Source organism: Seriola dumerili, unplaced genomic scaffold (genome assembly GCF_002260705.1).
Source record: "Seriola dumerili isolate Sdu_G_001 unplaced genomic scaffold, Sdu_1.0 BDQW01002174.1, whole genome shotgun sequence".
Lineage (NCBI taxonomy): Eukaryota > Metazoa > Chordata > Actinopteri > Carangiformes > Carangidae > Seriola > Seriola dumerili.
This window is the reverse complement of record NW_019176429.1, coordinates 177,385-204,019: the sequence shown is the minus strand read 5'-3', so window position 1 is coordinate 204,019 and position 26,635 is coordinate 177,385. Positions and strand designations below refer to the sequence as shown.

General features: G+C 40.8%; 1 protein-coding gene across 1 annotated transcript in view; it reads left to right on the top strand.

Annotated features, from left to right (window-relative positions):
- The window catches only part of hnrnpll (heterogeneous nuclear ribonucleoprotein L like), a 53,901-nt gene that overhangs the window by 12,803 nt on the left and 14,463 nt on the right, over positions 1-26,635 (top strand). Inside the window, exons 2-7 of the mRNA XM_022769040.1 lie at positions 11,638-11,756; positions 14,923-15,032; positions 15,148-15,275; positions 19,508-19,593; positions 19,682-19,778; positions 20,296-20,368. Coding sequence (XP_022624761.1) covers positions 11,638-11,756; positions 14,923-15,032; positions 15,148-15,275; positions 19,508-19,593; positions 19,682-19,778; positions 20,296-20,368 — 613 coding nt within the window. The remainder of the gene's footprint in view (positions 1-11,637; positions 11,757-14,922; positions 15,033-15,147; positions 15,276-19,507; positions 19,594-19,681; positions 19,779-20,295; positions 20,369-26,635) is intronic.

Genomic DNA, 26,635 nt, shown 5'->3' with positions numbered 1-26,635 from the left:
GTAGAGCTTAGACATTGAAACTATAGTGAAAGGTGTCAGTTTTATGTTGCCAGTCTGATGTCAATATGACTAGCAACAGATGTTGTCTCTGTTTTTTGGCTGGGAACTCGTCACACGTGAAAAACAGGCCAGACACAGAATCTCTAGATGAAGTGCCACAGCTGTGAGAGGAAAATGTACCTAGGCCTATTTGTTCCATTATTTATTTCTCTTTATATTTCCACATGGATTTTCTTTTTTTTTCCAGATGTATTCTTTTTTATGGCACTCCTATGACTACATACAAAACTATGATGTTTACATCTGACTCAGCCGCACACTGTGTTTGGTACTAATTAGCATATGTTGTAATGCAAACACAGGAAACTAAAAACAGATTTTGAACATGGTGAACATATGAGTGCCATGTTAGCATTTGCATTGCACAGAGCAGCTAGAATGGCTGTAGACTCATGTGAGCAGATGCAACGCAAGGCCTCGTTCTTCATACGTGGATAACCAAGTTATCCAGATTAGATTATCCAGATGTTTATAATTTGCTACAAATTTGGATTTTTTTGGTTCTTCAAAGCTGGGGCTCTGGAGGTTATCTGGCTTCACTGAGCTTTAACATCAGCTGTCCTGGATAACCTGTATCAAGAAGCTGGTTATCGACTGGTTCTGTTCACTCTGGGTTTACTGATCCAGCTACGAGTTCACGTGAAAGAGAAGGAGTCGTTAACTACAGGCCACATCATCAGAACCATGAATGAAGTGATTAATATGCTATGAGATGAACAGTGATACCTGCAGGTAAATTCAGTTACACCAGCCGAAGGAAGTGATATTCAATGATGTGAAATGTAAACAACGCGATCACGTAACCAGAACAGAAGCTGCAAAGAAGAAATAGAATTCCATATATTAAAGTGAGGCTGAGGAGATGCTGTAAATAAGTGCAGGGATCAGGGGTGTTGTTCTGTTGTGAATATCTGATGCACGGTAGAAAGTTAAAATGAAGTGTTTCTGCTGCTAAAGCAGAAGTAGTTCCTATCTGTCTGACAGAGTTGTTGCATATTCAACAGTGTGTGGATTATTTTTCTAATAAAAGACAACAGGAGGTTCAGTTTTTATTTCCAGTTATCACAAAGTCTCCTCATGTTATTCTGAGCTGCAGCGATGGAATTAAAGAGTAACAATATTATCACTGTTGGAAATGAAATAATGTTTGTGCAGTTAAAATGCAGCTTTAATCATCATTATGTATTTAATTAGTGATTAACTCTCTGTGTTAGATGCTCTGTTTTAAAACCAGAGCCTGGAACAACAAAACTATTCTACTGATCTTTAAAAGTGTCTGACATATCTGGTGGTGGAGAACCCGCCAGTCACACACCAACATCACTCACAGTCTAACCACAGTCACTGGTCAGATCTAAAGTATCTGATGTTGAACAGTGATGAAAGTGTAGACATGGTGTGTGGAGCACAATGTAGAACAAATGACTCCAGTAACAACACAGGATCATACATAAAGTGAGACTTATGTCATTTAGCCTTTGTTTCAAGATGAGAGCACACAGTTGCTCAAAATAACTTCTTCCAGAATTCACAAATCAATACTCAAACTGTGTTTAAAGAATAAACAGGATGATTTCATCCTAACAACAGCAGGTTAGCCTAAAGTAATTTTACCACTACTGCTAGGCTTGATTGGACAGATCACAGCATATATTTAGATATTTAATTTTAAATAATAATAATGGTAATAATAATAAACTTTATTTACAGAGCACTTTTCACACAAGAGATGTAGCTGAAAGTGCTTTACAATAAAAAATTAAATAGGATATTAAAATTAGAAAATAGATAATAGAAACAGAAACCAAGTAAGAATAGTAAAATATGAGGGAATTAATTACAAGCCAAATTAGATAAATAGGTTTTCAGCTGTCCTTTAAAAAAGTTCACTGAGCTGTATCTCTCATAACTCTCTGCAGGGTATTCCATCTCTAAAAGCTAAATCGCTGCTAACCCTAACCCTGGAACTAGGGCTGCACCGAACGATTATTTGTTTATCGAACTCAATATTTTCATTCTTTAATACCTTTGTGTTTTTCCTGATAAAATAGTCATTTTTAACAGTTTCACCAAGTGCTGCACATATTCAGAATCAGCATAACCTCAGCTAATAATAAATGTCACTCAATAAAGACTTCACTATAGTATAATAGAGGTGAATAGTCCATTAAAAAAAGCTAACCTTGAATTGTTCCTTATTTTATAGATAAAAGAACTGTAAATCATAATAAAGATGAAAAAATTAAACTCAGAAAATTGTATTTATTTGTTTGAGTTGTTGTAGAGGTGATTTGAAGTTTCTATCTTTATGTGTTCATGAGATAAGCTCATTCTCTGGAGCAGTGTTTATGGGTGTTTTTTGTCTGCTCCTTGAAAAATCAGCTCCAAAGCCTCCGCTGCACTAAATATGTGACTGTCACATCCTTCTGTCTTTGTTCTCTCTCTTCAATAAACTCTAAACAACTTCTACTCACTTTGATATGAGAGTAAAACAGCACTGCTCCAATTCAGTCTGCTTATAAAGCCAAGGCGGGCCAAGACACTCTGATTGGCTGTGACCTCACCCACTGGAGCCAATAGGAATGTCTGATTAAGTCACGCGATGCTAAACGTCATCGGAATTGATCAATAAACACACAGGTAGGAAGCAGGAATGTGCCAGAAAAACGGTAAAACTGCTAGAAACAATTAGTAACTTTCAATGTTAGTGTCTCAATCTAAGTCAGTGATGACACATGGACGATCAGGGGCTTGGTTGAAAGCGCCAATTGTCCTGTTTAAGGAGAATAAAACGGCACGTCTCTTGTGCAAACGGTCGCAGAGCAATGACGTTCTACAGACAACCTGAAATTTGGACGCATATACGCTCCCACTGGGTTGAGAGGGTTCAAACAAACAAAGGCCTGAAGCAGGACAAGCTGCGGCTAGCTGGTTAGCAAGGACTGATCTTTCAAACTAAAGTCCTTACATATACAACCTCATCCATAAATGACATATTGGTTGGTAATACTGGTGACACAACTTGTAAGCAGAAGTCGGGATTGTAGGTGAAGGGTGGTGGTGAGCTGACAAACATCTGAAAGAAGCGTCAGAGCAGAAAGAGGATGCAGAAATTTGTCAGTTTGGCCTTGAGTTGACCATAACCTCAACTGATCATGTTATCACATGATTTCAACTGAATCTGTGGGGAGATCATGGATCCTGATTCGACCCAAAAAGATTGTTATGTGATCTTTTGGCCAGATCGCCCACCCCTAAATTATACCACCTTTGAAGAACGGGCTCTAAGACTCCTCAGACAGCTTTCAATTCATTTTAAAGCTTTGAAGACCTGAAAAATTCCTCAGTTAAATCATTATCAATCACATCAACCTCAGTGTGATATCCACACATGAAGGACAGGGGCCAGTTGCACAAAACACCTTAAGATAAGATTTTCCTTAAAGTCTGACAAAAACAGTTTTTGTGTCATCTTACTCAGTAAAGCGGCCTTGGGTACCTTGAAAGGCACTATAAAAATCTAAGTTATTGTTATTATTATTATTATTATTATTATTATTATTAGTTGCACAAAACACCCTTAAGTTTTCTCCTTAAGGTTTCCTTAAAATGTTCACTTAAGTATTTAAGGTTTTCTCCTTATCTTAGTCTTAAACTTCAGCATTCACTTATAGTCAGCTAAATTGTTGCACAAATACCTTAGTAACCATGGTGAAGTTCCTGTCAAAACAACAGGAGGATGAGATAAGAGGTATCACAAGTGCTAATGGCAGGAAATCAACGGTCTCCATGGAAACAGTCAAATATTACTGCTATGGTAATGTTTTGCTTTACTAAGGAAACCTTTTAAGAGATTTCTTTGCAACACCCTTAAGTAAATCCCTCAGCTGAGGAGAATTTAAACCTTAAGTATCTTGCTTAAATAGGAAACCTTGTGCAGTCGGCCCCAGAACCCAACCGTGTTCTGAATGAAACTCGTAGCAGCTACAGTTTCAATTCTCAATTACTATACAGTATACTGTATGTATGCAGCTGAGGAGAAACACAGCACTTGTGACGCTACATGAACAGTATGGTGGTTATAATGGGAATCTGTCAGTTTGTTTTGACTGTCATTGAAATTCTAAGGATTCCAGGACACAGTGGTAATACACGCGTCATTGATCTAATTTGTGTGTGTGACAAACAGAGGAATTCAATTCAATTCCTCATATGCCATGCACTCCAAACACACCAACAGTGTCACTGCCTCATGACCACTTAAGAATATATTGAATTTCCTCATAACCTTCATGGAGAAGTGAGTTTGACCTTTAATACAAATAAGTGGAATTTCAATCCTAACTATTGAACCGGAGCCCTGATGTTCAGCTGAAAGTGATGTGTTAGAAACAAGGCTTTCCCATGCCCTCCTTGTCTGTGCTCTATAGCTATGTATAATGCATAAGTAGATCTACTTAGTGCCTCTATAATTTAGATAATGTTCATATAACATTTAGGTTTATTAATAACTGAGCACGGTTGGCCTCTTCATTTCTAGTGCACATTTTCTGAAACCAGGGCTGGGTGTCATCTAAAATCATTTATTTCACAGTCCAACTAAAGTTTCAATCACAGCTCAAGCCAGTCTTAACTGACTGCAAATATAATGGTGCAAATTAGACCCTGCAGTATATCATGGACCCTGCAGTATATCATGGACTCTACAACTTTGTGTAAATTCTATAAAAGATTTTTATTCCTCTACGCCGAAACCAGCCAGAGCAGGAGGCATATACTACTAGTAATGTATATATATATATACATTACTCAAGACTTCACACTGCATTATGACAAAATTTCACGCAAATGGTTCATATTTTATATGATTATGTAATCTGAAACTAGTCTGAGTAGTGGAGGCAGACAGCCAGTAATTTTGGTTTAAATATATTTTTGATGCATCATCTTGTGGTATGGATGCTGTAGAATTTGTCATATTTAGTTTTTCTGCAACTTGATATCAATGACTTAATGTCTAAAGGTTTATCTGGTGCTTTGTTTTTGTCTTTTTCCCATAATGGTTTAGGCGACAAGTTAGCTAGAGTCCCTTTCACATCCTGTCACACACAATCAGACCTCAGGAAAAACACAGCACAGAACAGCATTACACTACACATCACAGCAGAATTTCTTACACTGCAGCCTGGCACAAAGCATGATAGGACATCTGTTTGGTTTTGACCTTGGTGGTCTGTGGTAGGGGTCAGCCAATCTGATATTCATCATTTTTACTTCCAGTTAATTGTGATTTTGTCTGAGCTGATTGCAAATTAAATAAATCAATAGGCTCCTTTTGCTCTGATGCAACCGCCTCTCTCCCTCTGAAAGGTTACTGCTTGTATCAGACTGGTTACTTGTCACGGGTAAATAGCCAGTCGACACTACACTCTGTATTTGTGGGAAAGGGGAATGCAGAGAGAGAGTTGGATGGCTGAGACGAGAGGCTGCAGAAGTTGCTGAAGTTACAATAAACATCAAAATCATAATCATCTATTTCTGTGACCCCAGATTCAGTTTTTTGTGGGCTAATATTACTCCACTGAAAACGCTTTTATTTTTTGGTTTAGCAAACCAGCAGAAAAAAATCTTTCCCCAACATAATGCACTTTTTTGCAGTGAAAAATAGCTAACACTATTATTCATTGAGTTTATTTATTCTGTGATGTTTTCGTGTAATGTTCTAAAGCAACTAGAGACAGCCGACATGTTACAGGTGTACAGGTGTTGTGTAGTCACTCTAGTGTATGTTTCTTCTTTTTTGTATTCTATTGCCCAAAAAACATTGTTCAATCTAATATAATCCAATACAACATAATGAGCAATGCTGATGTAACTAATCCAAGTGAAGACGAAGTGAGCCAGCTGACATGATCCTGTTAATGCTCATCAAACTGGTTTGGGTCTTTGAACACAGACGTATGATTGTTAATCTTGGATGAAGTTATTTTACCAACTTAATAACAGTGTTCTCTTACTGTGATGTAAGTAACATGAATCTAAACCATGATGTGCACTAATTTGACTGGAATACTGATAATATGATTGTTCCGATTGGTTGGCACTATAGCTACGGACGAGATGGTTTTGCTGCAGCTGGACAGTAATAGATCAATTTATTTTTCAGCACTCTGACCTCTCTAATCAGTCTTACTTATATAACTGACCCGTAATTGATGAAACAGACTTGAATTGAACTAAGAAAATTGAAAAGAAATTTAATAAATAACTGTCTGTCTGTTTTTCTCGTATCTTACCCAGCTTTTCCCTCTGAAAATGAGCTCATGTGTGGAGATAAACTGGAAAATCTTGGTCACAGTCTAGCTCAGTATGGGCCTGCACGTTGGCAGGTCTAGCCCTCAGGATTTATAGTGACAAACTGAGTCAGAAGAGGAGGGATACAGAGGGACTGGCAGATTCCATCACAGTTAATGGATGTTTTTAGGAATCAAGATTAAGCCCTTTGTGGTAACTTGTTCGTCACCTTTCTGAAACATAATTGTGACTTAATCAGCACTGTATGGTGTTATGTTGTTTTAGTTTCTTGCCCTAGCAACACCAAATATTTCACAACCTCTCAGCCTCTGTGTTTATTATTCATGAAAGGCAGACTCTCTGCTCCTCAGAGCCATGTAAACTCTGTTCTAAAACCTAAACCAGAAGCACTTTTATTTGGGGAATTAAAATGTTAGCTGTTTGTGAGCTGATGACTAACAGCATGACTTCATGTCAGATGGAGAGCAGTGAGAAGATGGCGGCTGTGGGTGTTCTGCAGGCTGCAGCACAGAGGGAGAGGTGATATTTTCAGACTGCGCTGCCGCTTTGAACATGAAGGAAAAGATGCAATAGTAGGAATGTCAGATAAAAACACCAGTGTTGAAAACTCAGCGATATCAGAGTCCCTGAAATAAAACAACATGAAATGACTCAGAGCTGAAAATAACAATAAACCATCAGTGATGACTGAATTTTCTTTTGAACACTTAGAAAGGTTTAGAGGGAAATAAACCCTCAGAACAAATCATTCCTACCTGCTCAGTATTCAATAGCGACACCCTCTTGAAATAATGGCATAAGTCATTTTTTCAGGTTTTTCAGGAAACACAAAAAACTTAACAAAATATTGAATATATAACATTTATTAATGATTTCACTCAAAAAGGTCATTACAACAGATGACTGTTGACATACTTATAACAGTGTATGCCAATTATGTAACACAAGAGCAATAAATGACTTAGGCAAATTTTTGAACATGCCTTTGTGACTTAGGCAAAATAACCTTTAACTCTGTCAACAATAAAGCTCAACTAACAAAGCAACTAAGAATTATGCTGAGGAGGCATGCACATCTCCTCACTCCTCCCTCTAGCCCCACTTTTCTGGATTCTCTACTGATGCCTATTAATGTGGCAAATTGTCAAAGAAGGGATGACACTCCACTGGCATCACATGTTTCATTGACTGGAGGTCCTGGAACTTTCTCTCCTTAATTGGCAGAGCACACGGAAACATTCTTATCCATGATATTGGTTCATTTGGCATCGTAACCCTCTGTGGCAATGCTTCCCACGCAGAGTCCTCTGAGAAGGACAGCTTGAACTGGATCCTGCCTTCACTGCTGAACTGAAGAGCCCGCAACTCATGCACAGTTGGATCTGCAGCTCTTTTGCCTGGTCTGATGCTACTGAAGTAAGATCCACTCATTTTCAGAAACGCATCATGCTTGAGCACCTTCACATGGTAAGGTGATGGCTTGGTTCTTGCAGTCTGAAGTATGACGACGTAGTCTCTCGGGGTGAAGATATCTGCAACTATTTTGCGTTCAATGGTACTATGCATGCTATCACACTCCATTTGTGTGTGCCCTGCAACAAGGTATTTCTGTGTTATTAGTACCCCACATTTCCTTGCAAGCTCAGAGAATGCATTTGACACACACACATTGCGGTTCTGATAACCACAGCCATCACTCCACACGATGATCTCCTTGAGTTCTGGATGGTTTTGGATCACACCTTCAAAATGGCAGTATTGAAGGTGGGAAAATACCTCTTCAACAACAGTCTCGTCAGTTTCAGTAAATGAGGCCTGACTAGTGTCAGCATTGTCAAGTGCATCTCCTACCAAAAAGATGTAGCTACTTTGCTGACAAAAATGCTGACTAAAAGACTGAATTAAAACACTAAATAACTGCAATATTTAAAGCGTAGCCTAAATTGTAGTAATCCTCATCACTTACCAGTAGGGGATGAGCCCTGAATGATCGAAAGGCTGAGTAGCGTTTCGTTTTTTTTTGAAGCAATCACCATTTTGAAAAGCTTGTAAAATTGCCTAAATCACATTGTCTTTTGACTTAGGCAAAAATAATACGGCCTAAGTCACACTTTTGACATAGGCCATTATACAACAGGGGTAGAATTGCATGTTCCCCTCAACTGAGGATTCAGGCAATTTTACCAGAGGTGGCCAGCATCATGAGGGGGTGATTTAGGCAAAAAAAACATTTTTGTCAAAAAATGACTTAGGCCATTATTTTAGGAAGGTGACCAAGTGCATTAGACTGTTTTGCACAACAGAGGCGTAGCTAATCCACCATCCTAAATCTATGCAACAAGCATGTTGCAGTTTTACTTGAATGCTGGTGAAGTAAACCAGCTACCCTCAGAAAGTGTCTTGACACAGGGGAATTTTGCTATGTGCCTAACCAACAGTACTGAATATGAAGAACTAACAACTTTATTTATATAGCACTTTTCTCATAAAAGTTATCGAAACTTAGGTTAACATCAAATATTACCCTCAGATTCCTGCAGCCCCTCTTGTATGACTGTAGCTGATGGGGTAAACCTGGCTACCCTCAGATGAACCTCCTGTATGAAGCAATGAGCATGTCTCTCTTTTCTTTGTAAAGTCTCACTGTCTGCCGGTTTGTTATTTGGAGTGAAAATTTACAGGTTGTTGGTTCTCCTTTGCACAATTTGCCAAAACTGAGAATTAACACGTGTTAATGTGTTGTGTGGTGCTAATGTGCATTTACCATGTAAGCCTATTGATACACATGGGTTTGGTAGCCTTTTTTTTTTTTCCAGACACAGATCCAACTGAGATCAAAATGTCATCATGGAACAGGGTGTCTGGTCCCATACGCAAATGTTATATATGTACATATATTGAATTTCCGTGATATGAAATGGGAAAAAATTATATATGAAACCTATTGTAATTTTTATATATTGACATTTACTGTATGTCTAGCCCATACAAATGTATGTATATGTATGTATGTATGCTTATATAGTAGACATATGTTACATAAATATATATCCATCACAAAGCCTGTCAATATACAGTATGTTGATATTATATACAGTGGGTTCCAAAAGTCTGAGATTTTTATATGTATGTTGTTTTAATAAACTTGCATTTATAAATCAAATATATGACGTTAACATATATCATTGCAACATACTATACCATATACAAATTCATCCTAGATATTTTTAATATATGTACAACATACAATTTTTACCATGGGTATTTCATATATGTTACTTATATTTACTTCTATCTTCATATATCCAGAGGTATATACATACTGTATATACAGTATGTGATAATGATAAAGGTGTCATATATGGCAACATCACTCCTGATGTAGGGATGTATATGTCATATGTTACATTTCTATATGGGGATGTCATGATACATCCAGGGCCCACATTCCCTGGACATGCCTGGTGTATTGGTTAATGGATAGGCCACAGCTTAGATCAAATGGGTCTGGATGTAAGGAATCAGGATGATTCAATGACAGTAGAAATGTATCAATAAAAAATCATGATAAATATGATAACCTCTGACATTACAATTGTTTATATTGTCCTATTTACTATATCAGGGCTACATAAATCTGTATCCAGGAAATGTCAATCAACCCTGTATCAAAGTACCCAGCCATGGACAGAACTCACTGATTTATAAATGAATGTACAGAAATAGTGCTAATGTGTCTGAAGTAGACAAGCTAGCAGCTTGGTCAGCAGAGAGAAAAGTTAGTCTCATGCCCTGTTTTTCCTCTACGAACACTCAGAAGAGCCATCTGCCTCTATAAATAGACTAAAAGGAATGTCAATGTGAAAGAGAAGGACAAAAAGAGGGAAGATGGGGGAAGGGATAGATCATAGACAGAGAAAGAGATAAGCAGAAGAAGGGAAGAGATTAAAGTTTAAAAGAGACAGAGTATGTGAGGGGATAAACAAGATGAGAAGACAAGATTAGAGAGAAGTGTGAGGATTTGACTGGAACTCTCACACATCTACTCTCTCTCTTAAGAATACTCCATATTCATGACTGACTGTCAAAAAGAGGCTGATTGTGTTGGAACATGGGCTTTTGCCAGCACTGCTGCTCTTTGGTTACCACTGATTTCCTGCTTGTCATCAGTCTTATATTCATGATGAAACACTGGGAGATGTGGAACTACTTCAAACTTGCACTGATTTATTTTCCTACTGAAAGAAGTCAATTGTTCTGCTCGGCAAGCTGACGAGCTGGACGTGCAGCAGCTGCCTGGTAAAATAAGTTACATCACTTTCAAACTAGTCATGGAGGCATTTCACTGGTAGAACCCGTCCTGAGCCTGAAGGTCCACTGACACACTGGCTCTTAGGGTTTCCAGCAGTTGCCAACCGCTTCCCAGGATTGTTCTCTTTTTTCTGTCCGTGAAAATGAATAGCCTATTATTTCCCGGTTTTTGGGAAGATGCACTTGTAATTTAGAATATCCTAGTTTCTAATGAAACCTCATTTGTTTCCTTCTACTGCTTTTTTACAGTATTTTCTTCCTGGTTATGTCCAATCCTGTGCCCGTAAATGTAGGTACAGTGATGATGTCTATGCTTTCATTTGATTGGTAGCAGAAATACAAAAGTTTACCTTATTACCTAGCAACTGCCACATACACTTTTGACACCTTGGTTGTTTTCAACTAGGAGTCCATGGTAACGTTAATAAAGACAACAACTCCCATGATCCCTCGTTATTTCGTGATGTCAGACCCTCTAGAGGCAGAGGTTACAGACGTCAGGGGACTGTCTTGGGTCCTGGTGAGAAGATCAAATATGAACAAGACAGTCCGGTGTCAGTAACAGATGACTGTGTTTGAGCTTGATCAGCTGCTGACTCTATGCAGCAGTGTATAATACAGTGAGACAGCAGTTTACAACTCCAGTGAGTTTATCATTGTGACATTCATTTTACGTCCCATTGACAGTTACAACAGTACAAACAGTGAAATAATGATGTTCATGTTCCAGTGATGTACCATGGATGTTCACATGTGGACTCGTATGTATTTGACTGGCAGTGGAGTGTCTTTCTGTACAGCGTCATATTTCATTGTGGCTAAAGTTGTGCAAGGTTCAACGTTTCTGCCACGTGACCCTGCATCTTTAGACCAGAGAGGCCTGTGGACTCTGGAGAGTAAAATGCAGCAGATCAGCCTGATGTGAACTGTGTGTAACTGTGTGTGTTGCAGGATAATGGCGAGGACTCCCATCGTATCTCTCCCAGTCCTGTGGTCCATGTCAGGGGCCTGTGTGAGGCTGTGGTGGAAGCAGACCTGATAGATGCCCTGGAGAAGTTTGGACCCATATGGTGAGACAACAACCACAGGATGCGTGGTGTGTGTGTGTGTGTGTGTGTGTGTGTGTGTGAGAGAGAGAGAGAGAGAGAGAGAGTTTGAGTGGGAGAAACAGAGGAGCTGAGTCTTGTATCTGTCCATCTAATCTCTAAACAGCTTATCCTGTCTCTGAGTTGTGGGGGTCTGGAACTTACAGCAGGGATTTGATGTAAGGTGTTGTTCACTCTGTGGTGACAGGTCAGTGGTCAGTCACAGAGCCGACACATCTGGACAACAAAGGGAGAATATTTTCAGGGTTGTAAGTTCCCCCGTACCTGGGTTATAGCTGAGCCACTGCTCAGTTATCACCTAGAGTCATGTCAGGGCAAAGACAGAGCCACGCCTCCCTCGTTCATTCAGCAGGCCCCCGTGATCCAGCCTACTGATACAGAGGTAAGATCACAGACAGAGTCTCTGTGAACTTTCCGCAGAAAGATTCCAGCAGGGCTCTGAGCATTTCACTTCCATATGAAAGTGAAAAAATATTCATGTGTGTGTGAGTGAATTGTGATTCTTAGATTGACAGAAAACACCTGACAAATTAGTTAATCTTTTAACTTTAATTAAAGTTATTTTGGGGGCATTTTTGTTTTTACTTGAGAGCGACAGTGTAAATAGACAGGAAACACGGGGAGAGAGAGAATGGGGGAGGCCGGCAGGGAGTCAAACCTGCTGCTCAGGGCTTGAGTTATCAAGTCTTTTATCTCCCTTCCCTCCTGTCCAGGGCTTACCCCAGCCTCACCCAAGGTCAGCTGGGATTGGCTCCAGCCCCCTTATCGATCACTCAAATCGTTGCTGATCAGCATTAATTTAATCAATAATTTGACTTGATGTCTCTGTAAGCCATTGTCTGTACTCAAAGATTGTTTGTGAGGAAAAACATGGTAGCATTTTCTTTTTCCTCACTTAGTATGATCAGGAGTGTTTTTGTTGCAGCATGTTTACTCAGGAGAAATAATCAGGGCCTGTATTCACAAAGCATCTAAAGCCATCTATTCACCAATCAATGAATGTCTCTGTAGACCCACACCATAGAACAATTTCATACCAGTTCCTTTAGATTCTCAACAGCTACAGAGGAATAAAGCAGCTTCATGGTCAGTATACCCGTCGTGATGATGTTATCGGTGCCAGAGATGGAACGCATGTAAAAATGATTGCACCATCACAAGACGAGGAGGTGTTTGTAAACAGGAAAACAAAATCACACCATCAACACACAGGCTGTGTTGATGCTGCCTGTACAGCTGTAGACATTGTTGTACAGTGTTGCACAGATCTACGCAAGAGTCATGCATCTTAATGTGGAGTGACCTGATCAGCTGTTTGAAAGGATCATGTTCCAGCTGGATGTCACCTGGTGGGGGACAGGGGGAAATCTTCTCACACCTCAACCCACAGCCGGGACCACAGCTACATTACAACAGGTGTAGCTACAACAGACTGTGGCTAATAGGCTGCCAGTTAGCTGAACTGAATATTGAAGTTGAAGTTGAAGTTTTTAGAGTAAAATGAATTCTCTCAGGTCGACACAAACCTGATTATACTGATGCATTTGGGAGAACGCACTGCTTTAGTAACAGAATCCAATCTGTTATTATTTCATTTGTATTCGTTTATTTCTCTGTGTTTTTTTATTATTAATGCGGGATGTTGCGCTTGGGTTTTCACTGGCACAGACGGTCTCTCATCGACCAATCACTGTGGTTCCTGCAAGGGAGCTTGTCCATGAAAATTGACATAACATATGCCATAGCAAGCCATAGAAGTGGAGTCGCACTCTTAGCTCAGGAGTTTTAGCTTTACCTTAGTAAAAGTTGGTCTCAGCAGCTTTGTGAAGAAATTTTTAGTTAGAAACTTTTATCATGACTTATGAGAATTATCTTAGTGGTAATGTAAAATGCTATGTGACTACGGGCCCAGGTGAGTAGGTGACCTCATACTACCTGCAAATAATACACAATAAATACCTCATCAATAAAATCAGTTAGAATCAAACATCAAAGACTGCACAATAAAAAAAAAATCACAATTTATAACTTGGATGAAAGTTTCCCATGAGCACCCTACTCGTCACTCATTCACCACCCTCATCAATACGTTTCATGCCTCCACTTCAGCAACAGTTTTGGGTGGTCCGTCCGTCCCATTCTCGTGGACATGATATCTCAGTAACACCTTGACAGAAATTCTTTAAATTTGGTTCAAACATTCACTTGGACTCAAGAATGAACTGACATTGGTGGCTAAAGGTCAAAGGTTAACGTCACAGTGACCTCATAAAACATGATTTTGTCCTTGTGAACACAATCAGAATCAGAATCAGAATCAGAATGCTTTATTGATCTCCAGGGGGAAATTAGGTATCTAGAGAACTCAAGGGAATCCCTTCAAATTTTGCACAAATTTTCTTCACTTGGACTCAAGGACAAACTGATTAGACTTTGGTGGTGAAAGGTCAAAGGTCAAGGTCAGTGTGACCTCAGAAAACACTTTTTAGCCATTATATATGACTTCATAGCATTATGACAAAATTTCACACGAATGGTTGATATTTTCTCTGACTCTGGATAAACAGGGATGTGACCTGAAATTAGTCTGAGTGGAGGAGGCAGACGACCACCAGGAGGTGATCCCAGTCTATTTGTGTTTGTTTTGTTTTGTTTCTCAATATTCTGTTTATACTAACTTTTTTAAACATCTAATAACATGAACATCTGAACAGGAGTGAACATTTACAGGAACACCTCAGGTAAAAAGTCACCTCCATGTAATGAACTACAGTGAGCTTCAGTAGCTTTAGTGTAAAGATAGTTACAGATGTTGAATAATTGAAGGAAACATTTTGTGATGCTGCAGTTTCCACTCTAAATGACTCCTGCTCCATTATTAACACACCCTGCATGATGCAGTATTCATTAAACCTCTCATTCACCTGGACGGAGCAGAAAGGAAAAGCACACTGTGAAACACACAAACACACACACATACACACACACACACAAAAAGAGTGGAGGAGCTGCTGGCAGAGAAGCTGATGTGCCTAGAGAAAAGCCATTAGGTGGAAAAAAATTAGACTTAGCAGCATGTGTGTGTGTACTGTCTTAATGCGCGTATGTGTGTGTGTGTGTGTGTTCTCAGTTATGTGATGATGATGCCATTCAAGCGTCAGGCCCTGGTGGAGTTCTCTGCAGTGGAGAGCGCTGACCGCTGTGTGTCCTGTGGAGCCAAGGAGCCTGTTTACATCGCAGGTTTGATTCTCAGACTTTTCATGGTGAAGACTTCCTGTTGAGACTGATTAGCTACACATGCTTGTATGTAGCATAGTGTGTGTGTTCATATGTGTTTCATCCGTGTGTTCATCAGGCCAGCAGGCGTACTTTAATTACTCCACCTCCAAGAGAATTACTAGGCCGACCAACGCTGACAACCCCAACAGTGGCAACAAGGTCCTGCTGCTGTCCATACAGAACCCCCTGTACCCTATAACCACGGTAAACATGCACACATTTGCATTTATGTGAACTTATTTCTATCATATTGTTAGTGGATATATAATATTAGGTCATATATGTCAAAGTTTTGGTGATACAGCTGATTATCAGCACAATCTCAATATCAAAATTGCCTTTTCATCTCTTACTCCAACCAAGATGGCAGTAAAACCTGGGTGTCATGACCAGCTCTCCTTCTCTGACCATGTTGCATCTGTCTCCCCGTCATGTCTCTTTGCTCTATACAACATCAGAAACATCAGGTCTTACCTGACTCAGTACTCCACCCAGCTCTTAGTCCAGGCCATGGTTGTCTCTCACCTCGGCTACTACACTGCTCTTCTTACGGGCCTCCTGTCACACCCAGTGAATCCCTTACAGATGGTCCAAAATGCAGCAGCCTGTCTGGTCTTTAATCATCCTAAAAGCCAAACCCATGACCGCCTGAATCACATTCAGTCTCTAATGCTGCCTTCAGAGAGACTTCTGGGTCTGCTCCATCTACTTGAACTTAATCAATCAGCCTTGTGCTCCTTCTCAGCCACTGTGTTCCTCTAATGAATGTGGTCTCTCATCACCATCTTGCACACAATACAGTCTCAGTAAAGACTGTTCTGGTCTGTTCTGGTCTGGTTTGGTCTACCACAATCTATCAGAGCAGGAGCATCCCTCTCTATCTTCAAGAATCTGTTGAAGACTCATCTCTTCAGAGAGCATGTGTCTAACGAGCTCTTACTGTGAACTTTCAGTTCACTTCTTTACTTGATCTCCTTCACTTATTAAATAGATGCAGCGCTTCTTACACCAAGATCTCCTACTGCATTGAAGCTTTACTCATGTCCCTCACTTGTAATCACTTGTAAGTTGCTTAAGTCGCTATACACTTATAAATATACACTCACCGGCCACTTATTATGTACACCTGTTCAACTGCTCGTTAATGCAAATATGTAATAGGCCAATCACATGGCAGCAGCTCATTGCATTTAGGCATGTAGACATGGTAATGATGATCTGCTGAAGTTCAAACCGAGCGTCAGAATGGGAAAGAAATGTGATTTAAGTGACTTTGAACGTAGCATGGTTGTTGGTGTCAAATGGGCTGGTCTGAGGATTTCAGAAACTGCTGATCTACTGGGATTTTCACGCACAACCATCTCTAGGGTTTACAGAGAATAGTCTGAAAAAGAGGACATATCCAGTGAGCGGCAGTTCTCTGGGTGAAAATGCCTTGTTGATGGCAGAGGTCAGAAGTGAATGGCCAGACTCGTTCGAGCTGATAGAAAGGCAACAGTAACTCAAATAACCACTCGTTACAACCGAGGTATGCAGAAGAGCATCTCTGAACGCACAACACGTGGAACCTTGAAGCGGATGGGCGAAAGCAGCAGAAGACCACAACGGGAGCCAATCCTGTCGGCTGAGAACAGGAAACTGAGGCTACAATTCGCACGGGCTCACCAATATTGGACAACAGAAGATTGGCAAAATGTTGCCTGGTCTGATGAGTCTCGATTTCTGCTGCAACATTCGGATGGCAGGGTCAGAATCTAGCGAAAATAACATGACAGCATGGATCCATCCTGCCTTGTATCAATGGTTCAGGCTGGTGGTGGTGGTTTATTGGTGCAGGGGATATTTTCTCGGCACACTTTGGGCCCCTTAGTAACAACTGAACATCGTTTAAACGCCACAGCCTACCTGAGTATTGTTGCTGACCATGTCCATCCCTTTATGATCACAGTGTACCCATCTTCTGATGGCTACTTCCAGCAGGATAACGCGCCATGTCACAAAGCTCAAATCATCTCATACTGGTTTCTTGAACATGACAATGAGTTCACTGTACTCAAATGGCCTCCACAGTCACCAGATCTCAATCCGATAGAGCACCTTTGGGATGTGGTAGGACGGGAGATTTGCATCATGGATGTGCAGCCGACAAATCTGCAGCAGCTGTGCGATGCTATCATGTCAATATGGACCAAAACGTCTGAGGAATGTTTCCAGCACCTTGTTGAATCTATGCCATGAGGAATTAAGGCAGTTCCGAAGGCAAAAGGGGCTAGCTAGCAAGGTGTACCTAATAAAGTGGCCGGTGAGTGTATATATAAATAATTTTTATTGTAATGGATTGATCTTGAACTAGTTTCAAGTCCCTCTCAGTTGATTTTCAATGGCTGCCCAGAATGTGTGAAAACGCATTGAAAAGTGTAAAAAACTGAAACGTGCTTTATGATCCTTTCAGGCAGTTTCTGATCCTACCTACAAACATTTCATTTTCAGTGTGTAGTATGTAATATTAAATGCATCTGCCTGCCTGACAGCCTCTCTCTCTAAACTGGATTTATTAAGCTTCTATTAAAAGCAGTAACTGTGTGTCTAGACTCCTCTGAGGTTTTTCCTCATCTCATTCTCTTCCATCATGAACTCTGCCTCTGTAAACATCTGTGTCCAGATCACTGCAGAGGAAATGTTGCAAATGTGAAATATCAATTATATCATCAATGTGGCCTCAGTGAATGTTTATATCTAACATAGTGGTTTTGTGAGGACATTGGACCAATGCAGTAGACTCAGCTGACAAGTTCTCACATTTTCTTAAAAGTAAACCCATCAGCCAGTCATGAATATATTAAACAGGTACACAGACAATAATAATTTGAATAAGATGGAAACTTGAACGGCTGATTTCTCACCATGATTTTCAACCATCAACCTGACATAAATCATACAACAACGTTTGTCCATGATTCTGCAATCCACGTTTTCAAGCAAATAGTTTAATAGCATCTACATTTTGTCTGTTGTGGCAGCCTTATGGGTTCACTTTAATTAACTTTCATTAGCAAGCTACACTACAGTAGCCTTTTGATTAGATGAGCAAAGATTCATTGATGTCATCTTTAGGTTCACAAATTTTAATTCATCATCTTGTGATATCAAGAATTAAGGCAAATTCAAGCACTCACTGCTTTATTCAGTTGATTTTTCACTATGAGCTTCATGAGTTTTTAACTTATAACAATAGGAATCAGGAACACTTGCTGTCAAATTTGAGGGAGACTGGACTGTACAAAAATGTTTTAGGAAATCCAAAATGATGCAAATATAATTTGGCAGAACTTCCTGACTGACACAATGATTGACACAATGCTTTTTTATCAGTCTATCAGAAAGTATTATATATATATATATTAAAATACGAGGTTACTTATTAAAGGATAATCATCTTCTCCGGAGGTAAAGGTTTTTTTGGATTGAAATTTTCAACCTTTGTTGAGGTATGGCTGATATGAATGTTGAGTCGAATGTCTGAGGAACATTTTGGCAGGACCTTAGCAGTGGGGCCAACCCTACGATCTGGAATGTCCCTGACTGACTGACTGACTAACTGATCATATTTCCACCACTGGTCAGCAAAGTGCTTCACTGAGTTGGAGCTGCTGGTGCAAACAGGTTCTATTAGGGGGGTGTTTACAGCTGCAGTGTTGACAACTCAGCTCATTGTCTCTGGGTATAAACCTGGTTCAGGTCTGGACTGTGTATGGATGCAGAGGCTTAGAGCTACACCTCTTGTTACAGGCAGTCTTCTGAGCTGCTCTGGTTTCCCGGCTGTTCGGGAACTGCAGGGAAGAGGGGGAGCACTTCTAATACACTGAGCCTTGCCGCCATTACAGAAAATAAACTAATTTCATAACATGTTTCATTATTACTAAAGAAACTAGCAGATGTGAATAGTATGTTAAAAACAGAAACACCAACAACCGGAAATGAGACAATACTCTTACTGCAGCAAATCAATAACAAAATACACAGTTCAGTCTTCTGTGTGTGTCTTTCTGTGTTTGATGAGTTTGTTAGACGACGTCACAGTTACGTACATCAGGATTTTAGCAGCAGAGCAGCAGCTTGGGAGTTAACATGTAGTCTTAATGGGCTGCGATTCTTGAAACTCTCTTGAGTTGTGTTTGCATTGTTTGTGACAGACTGAATCATTAATTTATTGAATGCCAAACAAACAGCTGTCACCAAAAAGAGTTTTGAGTCTTGGAAAAGAATTCACCAAATCCCCCAAAAAGTCCTGAAAAAAAAGTCCTTTATAGTATTTATGAGATGTTCAGTGGCCCGCGGCCTGTGTGTCATGCATATTAAACACACTGCAGAATTAGAAACTTTCAGACTGTCAGTGTTGAATGTTGAATCTGTCTTTTTTTTCCATGTTGGTCCAGGATGTTCTGTACACGGTGTGTAATCCCATCGGTAGCGTGCTCAGGATCGTCATCTTTAAACGAAATGGAATCCAGGCCATGGTGGAGTATCCTTACTGAGTGTGTGTCTTAAGTTCTGTGTGGATCTATGTGTTGGAGTGTGTAGGTGACCTCTCCTTAACACCAATCCTCCAGATTTGAGTCGGTTCAGTGTGCCCAGAAGGCCAAAGCTGCACTTAACGGAGCTGACATCTATGCCGGTTGCTGTACACTCAAGATTGAATATGCTAGGGTAAGACATGAAGAAGACATCAGCTGTCACAAGCCTGGTGTCAGTCTGTGATGTTGATATTATCACTGATGTGCTGTGATTAAAAGGTTTTCTCCAGAAAGTCACATAAATAAATTAAAATCTAGGTTCTTACTGCTGTTGTCATAGGAACGCCAGTTATCCCACAAGAAAGATGGTGTTACTTTGACAATGCAGGTGAGGGGTGTGTCCAATAAGGGGTGACACCATATATGGGCACAGGAGATGTGCATCTAAAGGGCAGTACTGAAGCACTCATTATTGGACACATCCCTCACCTCCCTGCCAGTCTCAGAATGACCTGAAGTCACATGACCATATATCCAACCCAACCTCATTGGCTGATATGTGCGTGTATGTATATGACTGGTTATCTTATTTAAATATTCCTTGGCCCTGATGAAGGCCACAAGCCGAAATTGAGAAACTGAAGGTGAGATATACATCTGTCTTACATTTCACTGGATCCTGAACAATTCTTTCATCTTTGCGTCAACAGCCAACTCGTCTGAACGTGATTAAGAACGATAACGAGAGCTGGGACTACACTAAACCATACTTAGTCAGACGAGGTAAGACACACAGTCTCGATCTTTCTCTCTTTCTCTTTTATCTCTACTTCATACTTCCACTGAAGTCATACTATGAGCAATGGACCGTGTGGGGTGATCCTCCTTTTTTACAATGCAGGAGACCCTGTGATGTGGAAGGTAGGACTGTTTTCAGTCTGAATTCTCTTTAGCAGCACATTTCCCTCCACTGCCGCCTTCCTCGATTCACATTACACCAATAGTCTCCGACTGTGGATTAAGCCAGTAGTCATAAACAGTTTGGACCGTAGACCTCCATCACACCAAGACTCCTCTGCCTCCCGTCTCTCCATCTCCAATCTAAACACTCTCACACCAGCCAATCACCGGCCTCTCACAAGCCTGCACCTCCGCTTACCACGGGGAGAGAGAGAGAAAAACATTGAGGGAGAGAGAGAGAACAGAGAAAGAGGGATGGACGTCAGGCTGACCATGCACAGCAGCTTTCTTCCATCTTCACCTTCTGCAACCCAGCAAAAAGAGAGAGAAAGAGAGGGAGAAACAAAGATGGATCTCACTCCTGCTGACCGCCATGCAGCTGCTGCTTCAACATGCCCAGGAGGCCTCAGCCCCACCTCTGTCTGCAGGACTCCTTCTATCTATCTACTCCACCCCTCCTCTGTCTGGAGAAGTAGTGTTGCATGGTCTGATGTCTGGTCCACACAGTGTGATAAGCTCCTCAAGACCTCCAGATTCCAGATTTTACTCTCAGTGCTTCTTTATTGACGACCATGCAGGTCTTCCAGCAAACAGATGAAGATTTACTGTAGGAGCGAAACCATTTTTTCACAGCAAAATCTGATTAACACAACTTCCTGGTTAACAGCAGTCAACAGTGTGGACCAGACATACGTATATGTTGGTAATCAGAAGTCTACAGTATAGAAGTCTGGCCTAATCTCTGCTCTCTGTCACTTTACTCCATCTAAATTAGGGCTGTCACGATATCAACGTTTCATCATCACAATAATGGTAACATCTCCATAGAATGAATAAATACCATAATAATGTTAAGAATTATCATTAAAACATTATTGAAGATTAACAATTAACAGTAACAATCATTTTATCATTTCAGTCCAAATTCAAAAGGACGTTGTGTTGAAAAACTATTTATACTATAAAGATACAGATACAGCAGTGTGTGTGTGTGTGTGTGTGTGTGTGTGTGTGTGTGTGTGTGTGTGTGTGTGTGTGTGTGTGTGTGTGTGGGGTCGGGGTGGGGGGTAAGATGCTCAAACCTGCACTCGTGATTATTTATCAAAAACCTCATGTGTGGGGCGCCCCAGTGGTTTATGCTCAGTCCTTACCACAGTGGCTGGGGTTCAGATCCGACTCAGGCCCTTTGCTGCATGTCATAATCTCTCCTGCCTAACTTTCCTGTCTCTCTCTCACTGTCCCTGTCATAATGGTGCCAAAAATGGTAAATTTCTATATGAGCAGTTTCTCCTTCAGTTCATTAAATCCCTGCTGCATCTGAACAAACGCACGGCTGTTCACTGTGTTAACTTGCATTAGTTCGCCTGAAAATGACACCAGGTTGTGATATAACCACACATAAGATTAGATAGTTATAACTGGATTTTCTGCTTTTTTAAGATCCTATGATGAGCCCTGGTAACCAGCTGTCTCCTTAAAAACACACCAGACTCCAACTGACAAAAACAAAAATTCTATCTTGCAGAAAAAGGAATTACTGGCCTGCTGCCTCCTTCACTTGTTACAGTCTTTCTACACCAGAATTAGTGCTTATAAATGGATTTTTGAAATGCCGCTGAAAACAGGCGTGCGACTCCTTTCACGCTGCCAGATGAGTTTGCCTTTCTGTTCAGGCAGAGAGGACACCGACAACTGCAGGGAGCAATGTCATCATTTGCAGTTACATAGCAGAGGCACAGGGGACTGATAAAGCTGATGTGTTGTGTCTCGTCCCCCGGGTGGTGCTGCTGTAAGTGTTGCAGCCTCTGTGTGAGACGCTTCAGAGAGTCATTGTACGTTTTTAAAACTTATCTCAGGGCTCTGCTCATTCTTTGCGGCCTTGAGGGCAGCCGACTCTCAGGGGAAGGTGTAGCCGTGGTGTTTCTGCTTGAACAGCATCGTGCTGGGCAGGTGACAGGTCTGTCTACGGTGTTAGTGCTCTGAAAGACGTTACAGCAGGAAAAGACGAAGATTAACGTGTTCGCCTGGGTGTTGTGTGTACATCACTGCCATTTGGAGCTGGAGCCGACAAATACCTGTTTTTCATTTCACCTGGGACAGAATGCTGATTGCACCCTTTCACATTACTGACAGGAAGTTTTTTGTCTCATGTAAAAGGGGCTTAAGTTTAGTTTGTGAGGTGGAATTACTGTTTTTGTCAATGGAGTCTGGTGGCTTTCAACAGGATCTTACTCTCTAACGAAAAGGTCTAATTCTGTATGAATCATTGTATCAATCTAGTTTGACATGACTTGACTGACAAGTGTCTGACAACATTATGGAAGGATTCCTACAGAGGCTGACCTTTTTGTTAAAGAGTAAGGTCTTTTTCGTTTAACCAGGTCGAAGCCACCTCGATCGGTGTATTTGTGTTATTGTGTCGTACTTTTACTCATGTGAAGGATCTGAATACTCCACCACCACTGAAAGTCACGCAATAACAGAAACAAACGAACCAATCGAGGCAACAGTAGGTCAGCAACTCCTGTGTGCCGTGAGATAAAACGACGATGTTTGATGTTTTCGTCAATGGAGTCTGGTTCTTTTTTTGAGAGAGAGAGTTTCAGTCACCAGGGCTCACCATAGGCTCATAATGAAGTGGAATATCTTGTTACAACTGATTAATCCTATGTGTGTAGAGGTCTGTGTGGTTATATCACAGCCTGGTGTCATTTTCATCCAATCTAATGAAAGTAAACACAGTGAACAGCACACAGTGTGTTCGTTCGAGTGCTGCGCAGAGAAACGGTTCATTTATTATAAAGCAGCTGTGAACAGCAGATACTGTAAGAGTCGCCCACATTCATTCCATTCATTCACAGATCAAAGCAGACTGACTCACTTTCCTGCTTTAACCACATTTTACCTTTATACTCTGAAGGCTGATCGTCAAGACTCACACGTGCAGTGTTAGGATGCACATATATGCACACACATGCACAACTGTGTCACAATCACACATGCACGTGCATGGCTGAGTTCTATTAATCACACACGCACTGATTGAATTACTTAACTCTGTCCTCTTCATAGAATCCAAACTAATCCAACAACATTGAAACTTTTGCCCGTTTCACGATGTTATTTATGTGACCGACATGTTGTTGGCAATGACTAACTTGTTGTCCTAAGTAATGAAAGCCGGGGGCGCCCCATTGGCTGGTAGAGCACATACCATTTAGGCTCAGTCCTTACCACAGCGACCTGGGTTCAACTCCAACCCAAGACCCTGTGCTGCATGCTAACTTTGGCTGAAAAATGGCCAAAATAATAATAATTTTAAAAAAAGTAGTAGTGATACCCAGAATGCTCAGGGCCACTGTGTGTGTGACTGAGTAAGGGCTGATTTTTGAGAAAAATAAAACACAAATGCAAGCAAGTTTGAAAAGCCAGGTCTATTTTCTGCACTGTTTGACTTCATACTTTTAGAAATACTGTGTTAATGGTGAAATCCAGTATATGGTGACAGCCCTGATCTAGTCCCCAGACTACAGTAGCTGTATCTTCAGACTCGTGCATGGATGTGTCGTTCACACACTGTAGCTCATAGAAAATGCTGATTGGTATATTTCTGAGAGGATTGGAATGAGTCAGTGACTTGTTAAAAACAAGGCCAAACAAAGGTCCTTCTGTAACATGAGCAGTGACAGTCTATGTTATCTATGCACGGCCCTGTGTACAGTGAACAACCACAGATGCTGCATTCTCTGTACTGTATGTGGTGTGTAGCTGAGGATTCTCCCTGGAAATTCTTAAACTGTGCCGAGATCAATCCTGGGGTCAGTTCATTCTCGATTCAATCAATTCAGGAAATGAGATTAACAACAGACAACATGAACAAAAAGATCTGTGACATCTAACGCTTCTTTAAAAACCGGTGTTTAATCATAAATGCGCCACTTTTTTTTTCACATTTTTGAACCACTAACGCTGAGGCCGAGGATGAAGATGATGATGATGCTCAGTCTCTTTTAAACTAGCACTGTTCCAGAGGAAGATATCTACCACCTTCACGCCCAATGTTTCCACTGTTCACAATTAATGTCAGTAATTAATGAGCAATCTCATTTATTTAATAGTATAAATCTTTTACATTCTCATCCCCTCAGAACAAACTTTACATATTCAGCTGGAGTGACGTTGTGGGGTGCGTGATGAACAGTGGAGTCACTGCTGCAGCCTCAGACTGGTTTGATTCAAAACGATTCATGAAATGATTGATTAACGTTGTGAACTGATCCCAACTCTGTTATTGATGAAATATCCATTAAATAAATGCATATCTACAATGTTATATGTTGTCACTGGAGGCACATTGCAAAGACACAGACAGGGACAAGTCATGGCTGAACATTGTCTAAGAATAGAGATGAGATTGAGTCTTCACACACGTCTGTTAAAAAGATGAAGAGCTTCTGCCTCTAGGGGTCTCTCAATCAAAACAATAACAAAAGACAGAGTTTGCTGATGTTGTGAAGTAGCATAGCATCATGGGAGTTGTTGTCTTCAACACCATTACCGTAAGCTCCTCCCGGTTTGGATTCCTTCAGTGTCAGTGGTTCAGGAGCTTTCTACCATCAGTTTGATTGTTTCTCTGATAACTTATGAAGCAGACGTTCAGCAGGTTTTTACCAGCAGCTGAATTATCCACAGAGGTGTCCTCCTCTCCACAACAAACACACCAGGGGATTAGAACCAGGAGAAACACCCAGAAAGCAGTTTACCATTAAAATTCAGAGATTCACCGACTCTGTCTGGCGGACACAGGACGTCAGGGAAGAGCTGGGAGCTGAGCTGTCTAACATTTGCTTGGCTTTTTTTTTCCTTTTATCATATCATATATCAACCCTTCATATCTGCGTAGGGAGTGGGTCCTCTGTGTTGCAATGCCAGGTTGCTACAGTAGCTCTGAAGGGACAAACCAAACGCTGTCTCAAACCAAACGCTGCAGCCTTGTTGCTACATGCCACCATATCCTGCGCACTAGTCCTTTAAGTTGAGCGTTGTATATGCAGGTGCTTATGGGATGTGAAGTTTCTTCCTCGTGCAGATTCTAGCTCCTTGAATGGTGTTTGGCAGTATGGACTTCTAATTCAGATTCTTCTATAAAGTGTCTGAAAGTAAACAGAGAGCCATGTTGGACACAGACGTGGAGTGTCAGAATGTAGAGTTAATGTATATGTAAAGGTGTGGACATATTTACAGTGTAATGTAAACAACAAAAATATTCCCTTTCTATTTCATGTTTTTAAGACTTTCCAGGAGGATTATATCAGGGAGTTCAGAGACATCCATGCTGCGATACTCACAGTGTGAACTCAGAGCTCTGCTCTTTTCATACTCATCTCTTTCCCTGTCACTCTTCTTGTCTTCACCCTCCTCTTCTTCTTTCAGCCCATCCACCTCCACATCTCTGTTTACTCTGTCACGCTGTTGCTGCCTCTCTGTTCTCACCCTCTTCATTTTCCACACTTTCATCATCTTGTTCCTGCCAATCCTCCTTTCCACCCCTCTCTTCCTCCTGTCATCTTCTTCTTGTCTTTTCTTCAGCATAGTTCTCCTCCCACTTCTCCCTCCTACTCCTCGACAGTACTTTTATTTTCTTTCCTCCATCCAAATCTTGTCTCCTATTCACTTCTTCAGTTTTCCCCTCCTTTTCTCTCTTTTATCCTTTTGCTTTTCAGCCATCATCCATTTTTTCTGCACCCTTTGCCCCCCACAGCTTCCTTCCTTCATTTTGTCTAAGCCTACATTATGTGTGTGTGTGTGTGTGTGTGTGTGTGTGTGTGTGTGTGTGTGTGTGTGTGTGTGATTGTGTGTGTGTGTGTGTGTGTGTGTGTGTGTGTGTGTGTTGAGGCTTGTGTGTGTTGGCTTGTATTGCTTCAGATCAGCTGGCACAAGGTCACAGTCAGGGACGTAGATGAGGCCAACCATCCTGACATCATGTAAACACTGTGCTGCTGTGTGTTTGTGCTGCAGTCAGAGAAGTGTCTACAGGTAGAGTTGAACGTCCGGGTTGACTGGAGTTACTAAGTTACTGTAGGCTGCTGT